Raw genomic sequence first — 21,611 nt, 5'->3', positions numbered from 1 at the left:
GCTAGGAGAGACCAAGTTCATTCTGGAGTTCATAATACATGCTGATTCCTTCATGAAGCAGGGCCCAAAGGGTAATTCAGCGTGCATTGGCTGTGTGCATGCGGAAGAGGTGTTGCTACCTTCTCAAAGGTCATGGATTGTATCAATCTATGGTTTAGTGACTACATTTCCAGAGAAGCAAACTTCTTTGCAAATAAATTTGAAGCAAAAGAGGACATGTTTTGAGCTCGGGCGAGAAAACATTTATAAGAGAGACAAGAAAATTGAAGAACACAAGCATGCTCCTGTAACTGTAATTCAAGGTAAACATGGTTTGGACTGAAACTAGAGAAAACCAAAAAGGGCAGAGGGAGGAGGAGACAGAAATTTAGCTGAGATACTATTTTATAATACACCGTTCCAAAATGCAGGTTAGTTTTTCCAGATATTTCTTCTTGGTGTCCAAATTCTTAACTACTTTGCACTCTTCGTATTTTCTCATTCTTTCAGTTAACTCATTAGTCTTTCCTTTTAGTTCAACATTTTTTCAAGTTGTATGAACTACTGATCAGTCCAATTTCTTTCAGGATCCATTTAAAGTACTTAAAGCATAGACATGAGTTACCAGAAAGAATCGGGACATTGTATTGTTCTTCATCACTCAGACAATTAGGGTCTATTTACTTGACAGAAGATACAATAATGGATCTCCACATGTAATTTTGTGAGCCTTTCACTTCTCAGTCATATTTTCCCTCCAAGTAATTGGATCTTAAGTATCAATTAATTTAGCAGGAAGACTGCCTAGTTGCTTAATCTTCTCCAGACCTTCCAAGAAATGTGCTGGCAAATCAAACATTTGAACCTTATAAAAGTTGAAAATGATGTACTTTCTTCTTCTGCAAAAAAGTAGAATGTCATCCTTAATGGCTCCACACGGTCGATCCCATGACCATTTGTGAGGAGGTAAATCGATAAAATACAGTTGGTTACGACGGAGGAAGGTAATGATGTACCCTTCTCGGTGCATGAGTAGTTGTATTCATTGTTTCCATGCTCAAAATTCATGGCTTCCACTGACTCAAGATTATTCCTTTTTGTCACCGTTCCATGTCCAAAAAGCTCAGTTTCACTTGTGATCATTCTGCTTGGTTTTTGTTTGATGACAATTATGGAGAAAGGGGTGGCTCTTGCCTTGCAGGTGTTTAGGGTAAAGCCATTTACTTTTTATTAATTTAAAAACCAGAAGTTAGTTCAATCGTTTAAATGTGTATATTAAAAGTGAAAATATGTTCATGGTGCTTAATTCCCCTATGCTGGCAAATTTTATATATTGACGATGAGTTGTAATTTTTTTTTCATTTCAGTAAAAAGATAGAATTTGCCACGGTAATAGTTTCACATACGATCGATTCCAAAACTATCTGTGAGAGGTAAATTAAAAAATTATAATTGACCACTATAGATGAGGATATTATCTCGGTTTTGTCGAGATTTGACTCTTGCTTACTTTAGCAAGTCTATCCCGTAGTAACCAACTCAATCATGTTCCAGGGCTATAGTTGTCAATTTGAATTGGATCTGCCGGATTGGTTCACCTCGTCAAACAATTTAAACGGATTGGGTTGAAATTTTATCAACCTATTTTAAAATGGATTTAGATGGGTTGACCCATCTAGGTCCGCGATCCACGTTGTTTGGTTCGTAAATTGAGAAAGTTTATTTATTTATTTTAAATTTTAAAATTAAAGTAAAAAAACTTGATGAATTAATGAGCTTGATCCATCTATATTACAATTCAAATTTAAAAATTTCAACTTGATAATTTAAATTATAATTTAAATTTAAAATTTTAATATTTTTTATTTTTTGATAGATTTGTGAGTCGGTTCATCTAATTCACAATTCATTTTGGGTTGAGTTGGATTGATGATTTCTTAATCTGCCAAGTTTATGGATCAGTCCGTCTTGTCATGAATTTTTAGTGAGTTGATCTGTTCTATCTTAGATTGACTCATTTGATAGTTCTATCTAAGATATTATATATATAATATATTTTTTACAAAAAGATAGAATCCGTCGCTCCAGATAATATGAGATGAAGGATGTTTTAATGAATTTAATTCTATTCCATTGTATTTCTAATTTATTCGTCTAATTATATTGATTTTTTTTACACTATTAATTAAATAAATTATATATTAACATGCTGACTATTTTAAAATTTTTAAATTTATCATACCCCACGGAATTCGTGATTCTCGCGTACATTCCATTCCGTCTTCGCTCTCCAGCGTTAACGCTTTCCTCGGCACCGTCTTCTCCTCCAATCGAGTCGTCGCCTGCATCTCTCCAATCGATCGCGACCGGGGGATCTCGAACGAGCTCCTTGATTGCCAAATCTCTTGCCGCCTCCTCTAGATTTGGGAAGCTTGATCCCTATCTTCTTCTACCCATTCGGAAGGTTCGCCGCCAATCTGGGAAGCCCCTGTAGCAATCACCGTTCCCGGAAAGAAGTTAACGTTACGCCCTCGATTTGGGAAGTTGCTTCGGCATTGTGAGGTTGTCGGGCATTCGATTTCCGCCTACCGATTGGATATCCGCGGTGCTGCCGAATTGGAAGGGAATCGGCCATATCGGCCGTTTCCGGATTTGGGGAGATTGCTGTCTCCGTCGCCTCGAGGGGAAGGAGATCTAGGAGAGATCGGGTCTTCTTCCATCTGCATCCTTCCTTAGCGAGCCGTGAGTTCTAAGTGGTTTTTTCTCTTCGGGTTGTTTCCGACGCCGGCCTACCTCCTCCCTACGCTTGAGGCCGTCAAAGAAGATAATCTTCCTGCTCTGATGGACTTCAGTGCTAAACAGGTGCCGTTGCAGCTAGGCTTCTTGGTGTTTGCGCTGTGAGACAGAAACTTGGCGTTCTTTCCTCCCTCGGTGGTAGCTTGGTAGGTGCGTTTTAAATCGAAATTTAATCTTTGTCTCCGATATTGTAATCGAAGGATTAATAAATTCCTAATTCATGATTGATTAAGATAGGCTTTGTTGGTTTCCCTACTCCGGTCCATCCATAGCCTAGTAAGTCGGTAAGTAATGCGAAGGTTGATGTCTCTCCCTTATTTTGTTTCATAATGTTTCACAAAGAATTCCTTCTATTTTGTTTTAGGGAAGCAGCTTCAAAGGTGAGAAACAGTACTTTTGTTATCCTCATACAACTTGTTTAATGTTTTTGTTTCTTTAGCCGAGAATGATGCATATATAATATCTGTCTTTTTACTAATAATGATGCATGTTTAGAGATTTATTTTATTAAACATTTTTAGATTTAGCATCTTTTATGTGAAACGATGCACTAACATGAAAAATTTGTATAAGGGCTATACTTAAAGCATGAGGTGAGTTAGAGTGTGTCGGGGAGGACTACATAAAAATTCTAAAAGTTAGGAGGGCTATACTCATTTGGTTTTTTTGAAATTGAATTGATAAGCCACAATATTGTCTGAAAAATTCCTATTTTGTTTGTGTCTTGATATGCACTCGCAAGTTTAGTTTGGAAGGTGAGATTGTGGGGATGGCCTGAAATTGGTTATTTAGATTAAATCTAATTTTTAATCAAACTGACTGGCTAACCACTTAACTATGTAGGAGGAAAGATAGGGAGATCGAAGGGGAGGGAGGGGTCTGTGGGTTGGGGCAAGGGCAATGAGTGGTGAAGAAGGATTGACATCAAGGGATCAGGAATGGACAGATTGCAGGTTGAATTCTCATTGGGGATGAGAGCAGAGAAGGCAGCAAACAGAGGAAGATGGAAGAAGAAAAAAGGAAGTGGAGGGTAGGACTGCTGACTTTCAGAGAAAGTAGAGGTCTTTGCAGTAAGCAGTAATTGGCGGGGTGGGGGTGGGAAGGGGAGAGAAAAGAAGAGAAAGAAGAATAGAAAGGGGGAAGAGAAGAGGAGGGAGAGCAGCGGGCTGTAGGATTTGCTCAGAATGGTCCTGTGAGCAGAGACAGGAAGGGGAAACGAAGAAGAGGAAATTGGGAAGAAACAGAGAAGAAAGGGTTAGTGTTGTTGTGTTCTTGAGGAAGTAGAACAAGAGGGTGTGGTGGGGAGTAGTCCTCGTTTGACCTTTGATCAAAAGTGAAAGAACATCGACCATCCATAATGTAAGCCTCTACCAAATCTCGGAATCATTAAAACACCAAGGTTGTTCTTTTTCTTGTTTTATTATAGTTTTTAATAATTATTGAATTAGTTGTAGGGCAAACTTGTTTAGGAATTCCAGTTTCAAAAGAGAACATCTGGATCATTTTAGTATATGATACTTGTATCATAAGATATGACTACAAACTTCGAAGTGGCACAATATCATGATATGTATAGTTATAGTTATTGTTTATGATTAAATGAATAAAGTTTCAGATCATATATGATATATCTATTGAAAATGTTGTGTATTGATTAGTGTTAATTGTTATATCGAAAGAAAGTTTGACAACTCATTTAATTGATTAACTACTTTTAAGGTGATGGCTATAAAGTGAAAATGACACCAACTTGGCGGGCTTATATGTTGGTCACGTTGACATGGCATTGAATTGTCATATGATACTAGTTCCCACTATTCATTAAAAGTGAATGTGTATCTGTGCTAAGTGACCAACATATTTAATTGATTAACTAGTTTCAAGGTGATCACTATAGAGTGAAAATGACCCACCAACTTGGTGGGGTTATATGTTGGTCAGGTTGTCATGGCAGTGAATCAAAAGTGTAGCTGTGCTAAGTGACCTTTACCACTAGAGTTGATCATGGTCATAACCTGAACCTGAGACAATAGATTAGATTAAATTCTTGATGTTGGATTCTATGCCACCGATTTGATTTAAATGGAATCTATAATTAAGTATTTTTGGTTTCTTTGTTTGAATGTATTAGAATATATGCATTCTCATTGATGTGCTACTTCAACTCTCCTGGGTATACTCATTTTGTGCTTAATAATCTGTTTTCAGATAAAGAAGTGCACATACCAAGCTAAAGGGTTCGAGTGGAGTGCTCTAGCACTTGTAAAATCTTTGGTAAGAATAATCTTGTAAATATCTTTTTGATATGTACATATATCCTACATGTAAGGCTTTATAGAAAGGTTAGTTATGAAATGAAAATTGTTCTATACAGTCTGTTTCCTAACATACAGGCTAATTTATCGAGTAGGTACTTGGCGTTTGTTTATACTCTACAATTTGGGCGTGACAGAAAATGGGGGTCATGTCGAGGCGCGTGTTGCCTGCATGTGGCAGGCTCTGTTGCTTCTGCCCATCTTTGCGAGCACGATCACGTCAACCTGTTAAACGGTATAAGAAACTCCTCACAGATGTCTTCCCTCGCTCTCTGGTGAGCATTCACTTACAATGGAACTACAATTTTCATTTTTTTTTGTTTTTCTGTTGAAGCTGAGTTAACTGGACACTTGCTGTCATGCTATTTTTCTGTCCTTAGATTTTGTTCATTATCCATCTCAGCTTTTAGCTTCTTTCAAATTGTTTTGTAATCTCATAGACGACTAGACATTATATTTTAGTGAAAAAATAATTGGCAAAACTGAAACTATTCTTAAAAAGTGTGATCAAGGTTGCGTATAATGCTTCGATCAAACTTTAGTTTTGCTTCTTGTTGTTGACCAACCTACCCTTTCTTGTGGTGTTATCAACTAGTGCCTCCAGAATTAATTCCATTCTCAATGGATGTTGTGGATTTGAAAGAATGCTTTCTTCTAACATGCAAACTCATTGTTGTTTTTACAAATGGGCAAATAGATCTACCAACTATGCCCTTCCTATTTCACAGATTATCATTAAGGTATTCTGCTAATAGATATGCATTAAATGGAGTTTTAGTGTTCCATCTACTTACAGTAATTGAGTAATTAATTGATGGCCACATTGTTCTTTGTGAGCAGATTTAGCATCCCTAGTTAGCTGACAAAAATTGGTTGGGAATTAAGGGTATCCCAGTACAAACTTGTCAGTTTAGGTCTGGAAGAGTAGATACACAACTTTTTATGTCATAATTTATCATTTATTTATTTATTTATTTTTCATACTCCGATTATGAGTACTTTTGATCCAGGTTCCAACTAATTACTATACATGAAATATCTATTAACTTTCAGTACCAGTGCAAAATGAAGCTTGCTATCTTGTTATTGCCTAAAATAAAATATATTACAAACATAGAAAATGTAATTTGATTTCATTTGTTTAGAATAACTCGTGTGAAATTACAGGATGGAGAACCAAATGACAGAATGATTGGCAAGCTTTGTGATTATGCCTCAAAAAATCCAATTTGTATCCCAAAGGTATCTTGTAACATTACTGTTATTTCACTGCATGTTATGCTAAATCACCATGGTAGATTTTACCTCTGAATACTGATTTTCCTATGTTATGTTTGTTCTTTGCATTGATAATGTTTGAATTTATGCCACAATCAAATGATACTGTCACTTAGACATAATCCTGTTAATTGGGAGTATGAGAAGTTTTTGGCATTTTACCTGTTCAAAGAACTTTTTGGTGTCCACTTCTCCGCTATTCATGTTTTTACCTTAAGCTCCTCCTACCTGTTGCTTACCTAACTTGTCATTGTAGGAGTTTTAAGATATGATATCTATGACAGCACCATGAGCCTTAATACGCGCAGCAAGGAACACACTGTAAAACTCCGAATTACTTTGAACTTGAAATTCATGATGAAGTGCTGTGATTTTCTAATTTTGGATGATGCTTCATCATGCTATGCATGTTCTTATACCTGAATTATTTTCCATTCATCGGACATTTATTCCCGTTATTGCTGATAATCGGTTTGTAGCATAGTATTTAACACATTAGAATAACCCTGGTGTTTGTTCCCTTCACACATCATGAGCTTCTGCATGTAAGCTGTATATTGAATGTCCACTCAGAACCATCATTTATCTTTCAATGTGTTACAGTTTGATGCTGTTGAGGCTGATCTGATTGTATTTTCTTTCAATGCATCATAAGTTGCCACAGTTATACAATGGAAGCTCTGAAATTGATCAAGATACAATTTTGTCTTACCTTACTAGCATCATACATTCACTGCCAATGTGTGTAATTGGTACCTTTGCCATTGGCCCATCTTAGGTACATATTGTTTGTGCTAAGGTGGGAAAATATCACCTCAGTTTGAAACATATGATGTTTCTTAAATGTGTCATTATGTGACTCTTTCTACTATTTCTAGTTGAGTAACCTTCATATGATATCCTTTTCTTCTTTATTTTGGTTTACACTAATCATGCCAAGTTTGATTGGCCTACCATAATTTCCGCAGCAAAAACTGTTAGGAAAGGCTTCAATTGTATGTTTCACTTAACACTCTCCTTTGTTGTGGGTGGGTGGATTGGACTCATCCAACCACTCATGGATTTGATTGATATTTTTGAAATTACAGAGGCTTTCATGATTCAAACATTGGATCTCCTCCTTTGTTACCATGGTAAATTTGGATGGCTATTGTAAGCCTAACAACTTTCATGATAGAATAAGAAATGAGATCATTAGAGAGAAAGTTGTGGTTACACCTATTGAGGGAAATTTTGAAAGACACATGAATGGGCATCTACTTAGGCGATCAATAAATGCCCCACTTACGAAATGTGAGATTATGATAATTACACATATTAATCACGGAATAGGGAGATTAAAGAAAACTTGATTAGCAACGAGATAAAATTAATTTAAATATAGATGAGAATATAGTAGGAGATTGAGTCCAATGGCATAGGTGGATTTATATAGTTGACCCCACTTCAAGGCTTGTTGTTGTTATTGTAATCCTAATAGCTTAAGTTGTTTGGAAATGACCCATTCTATATTTTTTATATTTTTAATACACCAATTATAGTAGAAATTATTCAAAAATTTCAATCCAATAAATTTCTTATCTTACATTGGCATGTGTTACACTTTAAAAGTCTCCTGATGTGAAGGCCTAAGGCATGGCACATACGTTGTGTAACAGTGGAAAGAGAAGGGTGGCAAGAGAGGCTAAGTTGTCTTTTTCAGTTTCAAATTCTTAGCTGCTTGGAAACTGAAATCTTTAGCCAGCTAGAGTTGGGCGCTGGGTGAAGTTCATCAGGAAACAGAGAGTTGACATAAATTGACTGAAGTAGGGAAGGACCAAGGAGGGAGATGATATGTTTAATTATTAAATCAGAGATGCAAGACAAGACTGACTGATTGTGCTCCTCTTCTCTTTTCAATGTATATTTGTGATATGCCAATCATTTCTCTGATTGATTATTTTGCATGACATAAAAATGCAACGGCTAGACAATTTTTTTACTAGTTTATATAGGATCACAATTTCCTGGTGTTGGTTCATATGCTACTGCAAATATAAGCTCAAACTAGTACATAGGACACAGTATTCTGCATATTTTGATTTCATATGCTGTTGATGGTCTTTGAATTAGAGATGTGACAAATAAAGAAGAAAAGACATCAATAGCTCATAATTAGGTGGGAACTCGAGATGGATAAGCATAAGCCTATTCACACAAGGCACTGAGAGAATCTGTGATGCCCCTTGTAAAGTAACACATTTAATGTTATAGAAGGATTGGCATGAATATATTTTGTCAATGGACTACTTGCTTGCTGTTTTGTTGTCTTTCATTTAATGAAGTAGCTCCAAGTCTAAGATCCGGCAGGCTTCTAGGCTGGAATTGCCTCCAAATAGTGACAACCTTTTTCCTTGTGTAATTGTATTGCTAGAATATTGTTTACTTTTGTACCTTCCTTCAATGAGTTGGAGCTTTTGTTGAATTAGAAAAATGTAGTTAGAATTAGCTCTGGTTACTTCTGTTCAATGTTAGTAACCACTTCAGGAGACTAGTAAAAACTATTTGTAATTCCTCTGGCTATTTACACAAGTCATCATCTAGATGCTGTATAAATTTCTTCATCAAGTTGTTATAGAGAAACTTAGTTTATTGTATCTATTTTTCCTGTGGAGTTTCATCTGAAGACTTATTCAGTAATTCATGTGTATTTTATCTGTAGATCACGAACTACTTGGAGCAGAGATTTTATAAAGAATTGAGAAATGAGCATTTTTCTTTGGCAAAAGTGGTCCCTTGTGTTTATAGGAAATTTTTAGCATCATGTAAGGAGCAAATGTGAGTTTATTGTACATGTTATCTTAGATTATCACAATATAATGCATACTTTTTTGTTAATTAACTTCTTTTGGTTATTTAAAATTCTGCACATGCTAGTTGTTGCCTGTATTTGAACTTTTTAAGTCAACCTTGTTCTAACTTGCTAAGGTTTTCCCCTTTCGATGCAAAGGCAAAAAAACTTGGACTTGCACATTTCCTGTTTAGGTTGATGTCAATAAAATACAACAGTCTCATACTATTGTTGTATGAATGAACACCACGGAGAAGTATGCAAGATGTGATTCACATTATATGAGACACAAACATGATGAACTTTCAATTTTCTGCACTACCCTTCATGATCTCTTGACATTCTGAAACATATCTTATTGATACTGGTTAGTAACTTGGTGAACTTATATTCACTCAGCCATACTTATGCTTGAATATTATATCTTGTAGTCACTTGGTAATTAACATAGGCATGACACTTGAAAAGAAGAATGAGAAAGTCAGCTAAGTACTTGGTGTCTGTATTTCTTATACAATTTGTTCCAATTCATTTCATTTTGACAATGATTCAATGCAGTTCTTGCTTCTCCTTCTTGTTATCTCATACAACTTTACCACATAGGAGTTGTCAGTGCATCTCTCGGTGTATGGACACAGCACATACATATTTAAAATTTGTTGTACCGGTGTCTAAGATCATAATTTTTTACTTTGGAAATTATGTGCTAGGCCCCTTGACTTCTCAATTAGTCATTATGATTTCATCCAAGAGGAAAATGTTTCCTCATTATCTTTCACATTTCAAAGTCAGTATCTTGTTGCTTTGTTTTATGCAAGTAATTCAAGCTCTTTCATCTTTCTCAAGGTGGGATAATCATTGGAAATATATCAAGTATAATGCTTTGAATAAATTAAAGCACTTTTGGTATTAGTTTGAATTCCTTAATATTTAGAATGAATTCTGTTATCTTGTTGTATTGGGCTTTAATTCATCTTCTAATTGGTTTAATTATGTATGAGTTCACTCAGGCCATTGTATGCTACTAGCTTGTTGAGCATTGTGCAAATATTACTTGACCAAACACAACAAGACGATATGTGTATTCTTGGTTGTCTTACGCTTGTTGACTTCCTTAACAATCAGGTAACTTGTTCAGTGTTGTTTATGATCTTTTATAGGTTTATTTATTATCTTTCTGTAATGAAGGATCTATTACTGTAGTTAACAACAACAAATATTAGATCATGTTTTTGAGTTGATATCTCCTAGTGTAGGGAATTTCTGATAGGCATTTAACAGTTTTGTTCAATCTCAATGCCCTCTTTTACCAACAGGTTGAAGCCAAAAGTTAACCCTCCTGTGTCTGTGGCACAGATTGGCTGGCATGTACTGAAAATCATGATACAAGTCCATTCCTACCAACCTGTGTCAACTTTCATGTGTTCCATTGTTAAGAAACAACCAGGAACACTTTCACTGAAATCTTTGTTTCAGCTTAATTAATCAGCAAATGTGAGCTGCCAAGTTAAAAAGAAATTTGCCTCCAGAGTCGAATTGTTGTAATAATCTTTGCATTTGTCCAACTTTTTGTCCTATATGAGAGACAATATTAAAGAAGTTTGAGAGTTAGATTTGGAACTTGCAATTTCTTAAGAGAAATGAATATATTTAAGCAGGATTATGGAATTTCTTGTGTTAGGCACCTATTTTCTGTATTCTCTTTTGTTTTGGTAGAAGATATTTGTTTAATAGTGATAAGTGAATGTTTAGAAATTAGGTTCTAAATGCTCCAGTAGGATATAAGTGCTCATTAGTTCATTATTTTAGACATTGATAACTCCTCCCTAACTACCAACTATGACTTATTTCTTTTCCTTGATAAGATCGATTGGTAGTTCCTTAGGCACTCCTTCTTTAAACACCTTAATTGTCTCAAAGAGCTTTAATTTCAACCTATTCTACTTAGACACACCACCATTACCCTGCACAGTTGCATCATTATTCCTATTCTTTTTCTTTGGGAATTAATATCTATCACAAAATTGGTGGTTCCACTTCCTGGTATGACTTCAATACTCCTGGATGGATATTGATGGTTTAAAAAATGTTAAATTTCTAACCCTGGACTGTAGCCAAGTGTCAAAGTTGACCACAGAACTTTCTGGACTTCTAGTAGTAATCTTAGTTTGCACAGTTTCTTGATATTTTGTCAAATTAAATTTTGATCGATCATCTGTCAGGTGCACTTAATTGTTCTTTTGTGGTATGCATTTGTACAAGGTGGATAGCACGTACATGTTCAATGTAGAAGGCCTCATACCAAAGCTTTGCGAACTTAGTCGAGAAGTAGGGGAAGATGATAGGGGACTTCGTTTGCGTTCAGCAGGCCTGCAAGCTCTTGCTTCCATGGTACTCTAGTCTATGATCTGCAAGAATTGCAATTTCATTTTTCTATACTCCTGTATCGACAATGTTCAATTCAAATTATTTTATCTATATTATTATTTTCTAATGTCAGTTTGCTATGTTACTTAATATTTAGTTATCAGGGGTCAAGTAGCTACTATAAACCTGTCTTACTGTCGTATTTCTTTTATTTTTAATTTAGTGCAAGATCATCAAAATTTAGTTAGTGGCTTGAGTTTACTATCTTTTGTAAGTCCCTATTCCTTGGAGAGAGAAAAATTGGCTTAAAAAGATTGACATATGACAGCTGGAAACAGTTATTTTCACTGTTGTGATTAGCTGGTATACCTTGATGCATGTTTGCTTATGCCGAATAATTTACCAATATTTTATTATTCTTAGATGTATGAATATTTACTGTGCTAGTTTCTAAATCCAAACTAATTTGTAAAACTCTTGGTTTTAATAAATTCATGAATTGGGACAAGATGAATCTGTACATTATCTATAAGACATGTTCGCCTTCCTCCATTCATGCTTTTTCATCTCTAGTTTCTTTCTTTTTCAAGATACTGATTTTATCCCTCGATGCCAGGTGCTTTTCATGGGTGAATACTCTCATATCTCGACGAATTTTGATGATGTAAGTTTTTCCTTTTCAATGTTCCTTGTATTCTGAGTTCTCATGATTGTAACAAGATTATTATGTCCAAGTTTACAATTTAAAGGTATTGTACCTAGAGGCATTTGATTGAGTTCTTTTTAATTTTATCAGCTCTTATTGTTAGCAGCATAGAATCTTATGTTATGCACACTTCATGTATAGGATATTTTTTGGCGTCACCATCCTTTTTAAATTCCTTTTACATTGCACAATTGTGTTTGCTTATGTTTGTAGGATGGTAATAGAATATAAATATTTGCTGTTGAATTTTGGATGAACTATCTTTTCATTTTTTGGGAGTGCGAAAGTCAAAAGGACTATCCCTTTGCATTAATGGTTACAAAAATCTTTAGTCACAGTTCTAAGATGGTAGGGTGATCCTAATATCTGTGGTTTCTATCGCTAGTTCAGGCATTTATTTGACATTTGATCTTATGAAGTGTCAAACTCATTTTAAGAAGGATATTTTAGGATCATGGCAAATGCTTCAAACTCATGTTCATCATCCCTATCACAGAATTTGGAAATCCTTCTCTTTATAGTTGAAAAATATTTACCTATCACTGTATAACTCTGCAACAAGAAATTTATCCAATGTGATAGATTTCTTTTGAAGTCCTGTAATTTATATTCATTCTTAATGAGAAATTTAAGCATCATTTTCCTTTGCAAGTTCTGCCAGAATAAAAAGGTTAATCAGTCCCAGCCATTCTGTGGTCTCAGCATGGTTTATACTGAATCCTATTTCTGAATCTAAGGTAGTTGTAGCTGTTTCCACTTTGTGCCTAGAAATCTTACCTTGAAAAAGTCTGCCTAGTCATGCTAGATGAAGACCAATAATTTGATAAAACTTTCCATGTTTGACTTGCATTTTGTAGTTCTCCTACTTGAAGAAATGTTCTATTCTTAGATTTTATTCCTTAATTGCTATTAGTCCCTTCCATACAATTTATTGGGTTGTTAGCTTTCTATATTAACATCTCTGTCTCTTGATGTGGACTGCCATATACCTAGATTGGGGTTTACCACATACACATCACTAGACACATGCAACTTTTCATGTTTTATTTAAAATGGAAAACGAATAGGCCAATTTTGGACCTTTTTTCTATGGAAAGGAAGGGGTAATAAACTCCACGTGAGTGACTGGAAGGAAATAGTCCAAAAGCATTGTGCAACATTACTAAAGCCCATAGCAACTAAGCTACTAGCAGTCTATCTTAAATTGACCTAACACTTTGAGGTGATGAAAAGGCACATTTATGTATATTTGACTTTTTTGATTTAGAATGTCATTTTTTGCTTTGACCTTTTACAGTTTATAAGAAGCATTCAAATTGGGTTCATGAACTTTTTTTCATGATATATTTATTTTGATCGCAAGTTAGTTTATTTTCTAGGGCTTGTGTGTTTCCTACTTGCCTTTATAGGAAAAAATGTTTTATATTTTTTTCTTCCACTCGAAACAGATTGTCGAAGTGATCTTGGATAACTATGAAGTTCCTCAAATTGGCTCTGATAATAGTAAGCATGATTTTCAGTCGATTCATGATCAGAATAAATGGGCTGAGGAAGTTGTTAGGGTAGAAGATAATGTTTCATCCTTCCAGGACTCCTGGAAAAAAGTTCTAACAGTCCATCAGATCATAAATGTGGAACTTGATGCCACAGTGTAAGAACTTAACTGTTGTCATGTTTTTTTACTTCTATTATTTATCTTGTTTCTTAATTTTCAGTGTAAAAGTTTCACTGTTGATGTGTTTTTGTCCTTCTTACCTTGTTTCGTGCTATTAACTTCTATATTGTTAAGCAGGGACTTGACAAAATGCCCTGCACACTGGTCAAAAGTTTGTTTGCATAATATGGCTAAACTTGCCAAAGAAGCAACCACTGTAAGACGAGTTTTAGAGCCTTTATTTCGTAAACTTGACAGTGGGAGGTACTGGTCTCCTGAGAAAGGAATTGCTTCTTCTGTTCTATCTGAATTGCAGCTTCTGATGGAGAATTCAGGTACTTTCTGTTACTTGTTCCTTTGTTTTTGTGTTTTCTTATTTTGGCCTCTGCTAGACATGGATAAACATAGATTCTGTCTACTTTCAGGACAGAACAATGATATGTTGATATCTACATTAATAAAGCACCTAGATCATAAGAATACAGGCAAGCAGATTATCATGCAGGTCAATATCGTCAATGTTGCTGCTCATCTTACATTACAAGCGAAACTCCAAGCCTCACTATCTGTAATCACTTCAATAAGTGACTTGACAAGACATATGCGCAAATGCTTACAATTTTCAATTGAAGCATCAAATCTGGGCGATGAAGATTCTGAAAGATGGAACTCTGTGCTCCATTTCGCTGTGGAAGATTGTATCAGAAAATTAGCCAATAAGGTCCTTTTAGCTTTCAACACATAGATGAGTTCAAACTAGCTTCTTGAATACTATTTACTTTTTCAATTATCATCAGCCACTGGAGCTTTCTTCAATCTCTTGATTTCTTTCATATTTGATTAACAGGTTGGAGATGTTGGACCTATTATTGACATGATGGCTGTTCTACTGGAAAATGTTCCTACTGCTGCAACTGTAGCCAGAGCAACAGTTTCTTCTGTCTACCGCACTTGTCAGCTAGTTGCCTCCATCCCTAACTTGTTGTATCAAAAGAAGGTAAGATCGCCTTATGTTCTCTTTATTATTTCCAATATATTAGTGAATTCAGGTGTATGACTTACCCATACATTGCAGTCTTTTCCAGATGCGCTATTTCACCAGCTGCTTCTAGCAATGTCACATCCTGAGCATGACATAAGAGTTGGCTCTCATCGGATCTTTTCTTCTGTTCTTATGCCCACAATTGTTTGTCCTTGGTCGACACCAGTTATTCCACTTTCTTTCAATGGATATGATCCAAGAGGAACACATTTGGTAGCACTGTCAGGTTATGCTTCCTCTAGAATCATTTTGGAGAAGCTCAGATTCAAGAACTCCCATGTTAATGAATCCCTAGTAAATGTAAAGGAACAAAATGAGGCCACCAGAAAGGGGATGGAGGGAGAATTGCAAAACTCTGATGCAAGCTCTGAGCAGTACAGAGTCGACCCTTTCCAGAACAAAAGTCAGAGCATGGCGTTTCTTCATCTAGATAATTTAACCGAGGGGAATGCAGCTGGCAGACTTGCAGAGGAAGTAGGCACTGCTACTTCTTTAGCTGTTGATAATGACATTTTACAATTACTTTTTTCTTAAAAGAAAATATTTGTACTAATAGTTTTAAATTGGACTTATATTCTCATATCTGATGGAATTGTCTATACTAATCATCTATTTTCATTTGATTAAATTAGGAGTTGATTCTTATGCGACTGAGTAGTCACCAACTGGGTCTTTTGCTGTCATCAATTTGGGTCCAAGCCATGTCGCCAGAAAATACCCCTGCAAATTTTGAGGCATTGGCCCATACATGCAATCTGGTTTTATTATTTTCTCGAACAAAGGTACCTACTTCAAGGACCAGTTTCTTACAAATTTGGTGTACAGTATTCTTTTTTCATATTGTCAACTGGTAACCACTACTCTAAAAAGCTCCAGAAGTTACAATGTGCCCTATCTCCATCACAGTCAAATTGCACTAAAGCTTGAACAAAGTGCAAGTCGAGGTTAGAGGGCTGACTAAGACTTTGAGAATCTCATAATGGAAATTAAGATAGATTTGTGAAGACTCAGATTATCATATGTGCAGTGCTAACGTAAAAATATTTGATTGGATAATCATCTATATCAATGATTTTGGATGTTAGGAAAGTACCTGATTTGTAATTTTAATTGAGTAGCATGCTCACTGTCAACTTGTGTTTTGTCATGAGAAATGATTGTCAACATCTTGTGCCCTTTTGTCAGTGATGATACCAATTCTTCTTTCCTTGTTTGATTGACACATTCATATGCTCTTGCTAGAATTCTAGTCATGTGGTCCTGGTTCGTTGTTTTCAGTTAGCATTCTCATTGAGGAGGATTGCTCTAGAGATCAAAAGTGAGTTCCTTTGATCATCATGCTACTTTTTATTCGTCGATCACTCCAATATGATTAATTTTCAATGTGAAGATCAGTTCATGACAGACAAATTTTATCTTCCTTGTTTCCATGTTTGAACTTTGAAGTTTAATTTCCAAGTTATGGTCCTATTGCTAATACTGGGTAATATATTGACTTTAGTGCATTTTATGAGTTAAACACACAATAGTCGAGTTGAAGATAAACTGAGTGGAATAGTTGAGTTGTGAACCTTGGTGGAGAGGAGGGATGGGATGAATAGGGAGAGGGGAAATGGAGGAAGGAGAATGAAGAGTAGAGTTGATGTAGGATCTACAAAGATGCTGAAGGGGAGGGGCTACAGAGAGATAGAGAGATATGGGTGTTCTGATACAAAGTAGGGAAAAGTCTATTTTAATCATTGTTTACAACCAATGTTTATATTATCCCAAACCCAACCCTACTTGAACTAACAATGTAGGACTAACTAAACCCATTGTTTCTAATATGATAAATATAGGATTTCTGAAAATTTGATATATTGGCAATATATTCAAACTTTCCAACAAAATAACCACAAACAATGTTCAGTGAGTTTGCAATATTACAAAACATTTTGATTTGATGATTGAAATTTGCACGTTGAAGATCCCAATTAAAGCTCTGTTCCTGCATGATTTTTGCAATAAAAGTTTCAGTAGGCCCCTTCCAATGAATCCAATCTTTTTTTTTTTTCTTTTGAAGGATCAGAAAGGAATTGAGTAATGTGGAGATGGGGAAGATGTTGTGGATGGTGAGAGGTGATGTGGCGGCAATGGTTATGGAACACAGGACTTGTTTTGGTACGGCTTAACGCAACATAGAATGAAGAGTAAGAGAGGGGGAAAATATGATTATTTGCCATGAGACTACACAATAATGGCTCATGCCTCTGGTGTCAATTTTATAGAATCAAAGAGATTTTTTTTTATTAATAGACTAGAACTGCAAAACTGTGTATTTCATGGATAACTCTAGCACCATATTTATTGTCTTTAGAATAAATTCAGTCTATTAAGATTCAACTAAGTAGACTAAGTTTGATTGAGAGAGAAATAGTGAATAGAATAATACATTAGTTCAAATCTCAGGAGCAGTTATGGTAAGTTTAACATTTCATTAGAGCAAATGAAATTTTGAAACAACAAACCTTACGTTCTTCCTTACATTTCCATAGGGTGCTAGTTATATCATACATCTAAGCTAATTAAATGTTTAAATAGATTTGTGTTGGGCTTTCAGTATTAGTGTCATCAGGGCGCCCTGAAAGTTTCATCTTGTTGCTCTAACATATTATCAGTAATGCAGACCCATTGCAGCCTTCACGTAGAAGATGTTTGTATACCCTGGCAACATCAATGCTTATATTTTCAGCCAGGGTAGGTGATATTCCAGAAGTGATTACTTTGGTGAAGATGGGCACAATGGTTAGACATTTCATAATGTTTATGCGCTTCCTTTGCATCTCCTAATGTTGTACTAAGTAGTCTGATTTGCAGGTTGATCCTCATCTTTGTCTAATTGAAGAAAGTAGGTTGCAAGAAACAGAATCTTGCTCTTACATTTATGGTTCTGAGGAAGATGACATTGCTGCAATGGAGTTACTTGAGAAAGTTGAAAATGATACACAACTAAAAGAAGCTGTCATTTCACACCTGACGAAGAAATTTGAGAATCTACCAAAGGTAAATTCATTGCTTGCTCATACTTTCATCTTTTAACTAATTCCACTTTTCTGAATTTTTTTCATACTTTTTCCCTTTTTGTTTTCCATTCAGCTAATGTTAACATGTTTTATCAACCAAATTGCAGGGAAAGCTCATTTGTGTAAGAGAGCAGATCTTACAGGAATTTTCCCCTGATGATACCCTTCCAACTAGTGCACCTTTGTTCATGGAGACGTCTTACCCGTCTTCACCTCTTTTACAAAATGGACATCAATCTTTTGAGGAGGTGCTCTCTCTTGTTCAGTTGTCAGTCTAGGTCAACATTTTCATAAATTATTTCTTTCTACTTTCATTATGCAGGTCATGACTCCTACATTTTTGGAGGATGCGGATCCATTTTCAGAAGCATTCAGGAGGCAGTCAAATGGGAAGATGCCCGAGTCTATGAAAAATTTTGACGTCTTGAATGTTAACCAATTGATTGAATCGGTATGTGCTATCTTTGAAACCCAACATAAAGATCTTACAACAACTTAGTAAGGAACATTAGCATAGTTTGGTTTATCAGATTGTGAAAAATCAAATCCAAACTTAAATATTTTGCTTTGAATAATATAAACCAAAACTGAATCCAAATCATTTTTGCCATTTGAACCAAACTGAATTATCTATTTCATTTCAAGTCAGTTCAGTTTTAAATTGAACATATATCAATGAAAAATTAATTAATGACTACTTTTTAAGCAAGGTTAATAACATCAAAAATTGCTATAGTTTAAGATTTTTTGTTTGACAATGAACACAAATAGCCAATGACCTTAATAGGGATACTGATTAATATAGTAATTTAGCCACACAGGATTGAACTGAAATAAGTTTACCAAGCTTACAAATCAAAACCAAACTTGAGTTTCCTCTTTCTATCTAGTGTATTTGGTTTATCAATTTTGTGTTATTATAGATGTCCAACCCTAATGATGACGACTATCCTCAAACTCAGGTCAGCAAGATTTTGATAGCCAAAATATTGTCTGAACTTCTGCTGAACTGTGAAACTTTGGGAAAATGATGATTGAGAGAACTGTAGATGCTATTTATTTTTTAAAAACTTAATGAATGGAGAAATATATGGGGAAAAAGATGTAAACATGATTTTTATGCTTAGGTAGACCTATTGTTTGCACATATTTTTTTATTGATTTAGAAAAACTTATAATGAGTCAAATGGTGGACTCATCTTCTGCAAAAAAGTGGAATCCGCCACTTTACCCCACACGGTCGGTCCACGACCGTCTGTGAGGAGGCAAATAGAGAAGCTGCAGTTGATCACGACGGAGGAAGGGTATTGCCTGGCTTTGCCAAGATTCGAACTCTTGCCTTCTTCTGTAACTCTGCTATGTCGTAACCAACTCAGCTATGCCCTGGGGCGTGAAATGGTGGACTCATGAATGAATATGTTGTTGTTAATGTTTACCTTTTTCTTTTAACTTTTTTTTTTTGCAATAAACGATATTACCCGATAATATAATTTAGATGCATGATATTACCTAATAATTTGAAAACCGATAGTGCTACAGATTGTTTTTCCATTTTTTTAGCTTCACAAGAAGTAATTCAGACTTTGAAAATCGTCTCCTTGCTTGTTCTCGAATGATATCGAAACTCTTAGCACCAAGTTTACAGCTTATCAAATAAATGTTCTTGCAATCTAGTGATATTCCATGCGTACATTCCTAAATTATGAGCATTCTTGCCACCCAAATCTTCTTGCAGGTTAACGAGACAGCGCGACGAGTTGCTAGTTCACCGACTCCAACAATTCCAGTACCATATGACCAGATGAAAAGCCAATGTGAAGCCCTAGTGAACGGGCAGAAAGAAAAGATGTCGGTGCTTCGAAGCTTCAAGCAACCGCAAGTCGACTGCAGAGTCATGCCAGAAGAGAAATTCCCCGACGCAGTGGATGCAAACGAGGCAAGCCTCCCTAAAAATCCTTTCAGATCATCTTTCTTCCAGTGACTATTTACACATAACAGAGACTCTGTATCTCCTGGCAGGTCCTGAATTCTCCTGCAGCAGTGCTAAGATCAATCGAAAACGAGCAAGTTCGACACACTAACCCATTGCCAAATGAGTCTGAGGAGTCCTTCAGACTACCGGCCGCGACCCCGTACGACAAATTCTTGAAAGCTGCTGGCTATTGAGTCGATCCAGGATCAGTTTGCGCGTGATAAATCTAATAATGCATGTTATAGAGAGTGTCTATATTTTATTTCGTTTCTTCTTTCATCAACTAATATTATTTCAAGCGCGCAACTGTGTAAACAAGAGAACTGGTGTGTAGACGTGTTCTGTTTTTTTCTTCTTCTTCTTTGCTACATAATATTTCAAAAATGTGTTCCGAATTTGCCCGACGCCAATTGGTCGAGTCACGGTGAGCTCAAGTCCCTTAATGGGCACTCGATCAAGCCTGACATGGACCACGAATCGGGTTCCATAGCTAAAATGAGGTAACTTACCACATTTGCTTAAAGTCTTTTTTTGGTAAAAGGTCAATTATTTCTTCAATTCGATTGGAATCGTTGTGGGACTGACATGACTCGCACTTCATAAAATTAAAAGCATAAAATTGACTACTCAAATATTGTAACTTTAGCGAAAACAAGCTCGATCTTATCTATTACAAGCAAATGGTTTGATCATTTCCTTTCAATTGAGTTTCTCGCTTATGTCTAGTGAATGGTTTGATCGTTTTTCTTCAATTTAAGATTTTTAAAACTTCAGAATCTTAAATGGAACAAATATAATTATGCACAAGTTATATTCTAAATTTATTTGATAGACTCTAAAATTAATCGGACAAAAAACATTATTCTTCAAGAAATTGACACAAAGCTTAGAGCATCTTCTCCTTTTCCTTCGAACCAAAAAGAAAAAGGAAAAAAAAACAGATGGAAAAGACACCCGTGTCTCATTGTCAAACAACAATTTCCATTGTGCTAAACATGCCATCAACTTCAAATTTCCTACTCCATTTAAAAGATGATCATCACCGTAATCAGCCAATTTGATAAAACTCCATCTCCATCTGGTCACTTTCTCACAACGCCACCCAAGTCGTTCAACCAACCATGCTCTCCCCATCTCTCTCTCTCTCTCTCTCTCTCTCTCTCTCTCTCTCTCTCTCTCTCGTTAGGTGGACCAATTATTAGAGGAAATTCACTTTAACCACCCCCCTTGTTTTTGAGTTTTGTCACACTTTACCCTTGGCCAACGGCCAATTTTTAGTATAGAAAGTGTGTAGAAACTTTGTGGACCAAAATGAATATTTCATTGATGAAGTATCCATCCAATTTGACCCAGCCTTCTTCCAAATCCCATTTATTTATTTAATCTTCAAACTTCTACTTAGTTCTCCAAGCCTTCAAGCAATTTACAACCCCCAATTCCCCTCCTCAGTGATACATCAAAGCAGTAGGCCATGAGCAAGAGATCCTCAGTCATCCTGCTGCTCGTCCTTCAAGCTGTCATCGTCGTCGTTGTCGTCTTCGCTTGCTTCGCCTTCTCCGTTGGTGCTTCGCGGCTGACGCATGGCCGGTGCAATGAGCTCTATGTTGCCG

General features: G+C 35.8%; 1 protein-coding gene and 1 long non-coding RNA gene across 5 annotated transcripts; both read left to right on the top strand.

Annotated features, from left to right (window-relative positions):
• Nucleotides 1–79: 79 nt before the first annotated feature.
• Nucleotides 80–827, top strand: LOC141813507 (uncharacterized). The gene is made up of 3 exons (XR_012600398.1): nucleotides 80–410; nucleotides 567–695; nucleotides 775–827. It is a non-coding gene; the product is annotated as an uncharacterized LOC141813507 (long non-coding RNA).
• A 1,449-nt stretch (nucleotides 828–2,276) lies between these two features.
• On the top strand, nucleotides 2,277–20,376 carry LOC141813576 (protein SEMI-ROLLED LEAF 2-like). 4 transcript variants are annotated; one of them, XM_074701534.1, is made up of 23 exons: nucleotides 2,277–2,721; nucleotides 2,842–2,921; nucleotides 3,013–3,059; nucleotides 4,984–5,049; nucleotides 5,186–5,365; nucleotides 6,258–6,332; nucleotides 9,070–9,185; nucleotides 10,209–10,323; nucleotides 11,461–11,589; nucleotides 12,182–12,229; nucleotides 13,720–13,922; nucleotides 14,064–14,260; nucleotides 14,351–14,646; nucleotides 14,773–14,922; nucleotides 15,001–15,441; nucleotides 15,600–15,749; nucleotides 16,210–16,285; nucleotides 17,633–17,751; nucleotides 17,824–18,009; nucleotides 18,137–18,277; nucleotides 18,352–18,480; nucleotides 19,765–19,965; nucleotides 20,049–20,376. In XM_074701534.1, the coding sequence occupies exons 5-23, from the start codon at nucleotides 5,231–5,233 to the stop codon at nucleotides 20,193–20,195; spliced, it is 3,054 nt and encodes a 1,017-aa protein (XP_074557635.1). In that variant the 5' UTR covers nucleotides 2,277–2,721; nucleotides 2,842–2,921; nucleotides 3,013–3,059; nucleotides 4,984–5,049; nucleotides 5,186–5,230; the 3' UTR covers nucleotides 20,196–20,376. The 4 variants fall into 4 exon arrangements, with proteins under 4 accessions (XP_074557635.1, XP_074557634.1, XP_074557637.1 ...); XM_074701533.1 differs by having other exon boundaries at nucleotides 2,842–2,925; XM_074701536.1 differs by lacking the exons at nucleotides 2,277–2,721; nucleotides 2,842–2,921; nucleotides 3,013–3,059; nucleotides 4,984–5,049 and having other exon boundaries at nucleotides 5,299–5,325.
• The last annotated feature ends 1,235 nt before the right edge of the window (nucleotides 20,377–21,611 follow it).

Source organism: Curcuma longa, chromosome 20 (assembly GCF_044706935.1).
Source record: "Curcuma longa cultivar G26 ecotype Majalengka, Jawa Barat chromosome 20, ITB_CL_G26_1.1, whole genome shotgun sequence".
In the NCBI taxonomy this organism is placed as follows: Eukaryota; Viridiplantae; Streptophyta; class Magnoliopsida; order Zingiberales; family Zingiberaceae; genus Curcuma; species Curcuma longa.
Note: the sequence above shows the minus strand (reverse complement) of the source record. Positions and strands in the feature narration are given on the sequence as shown.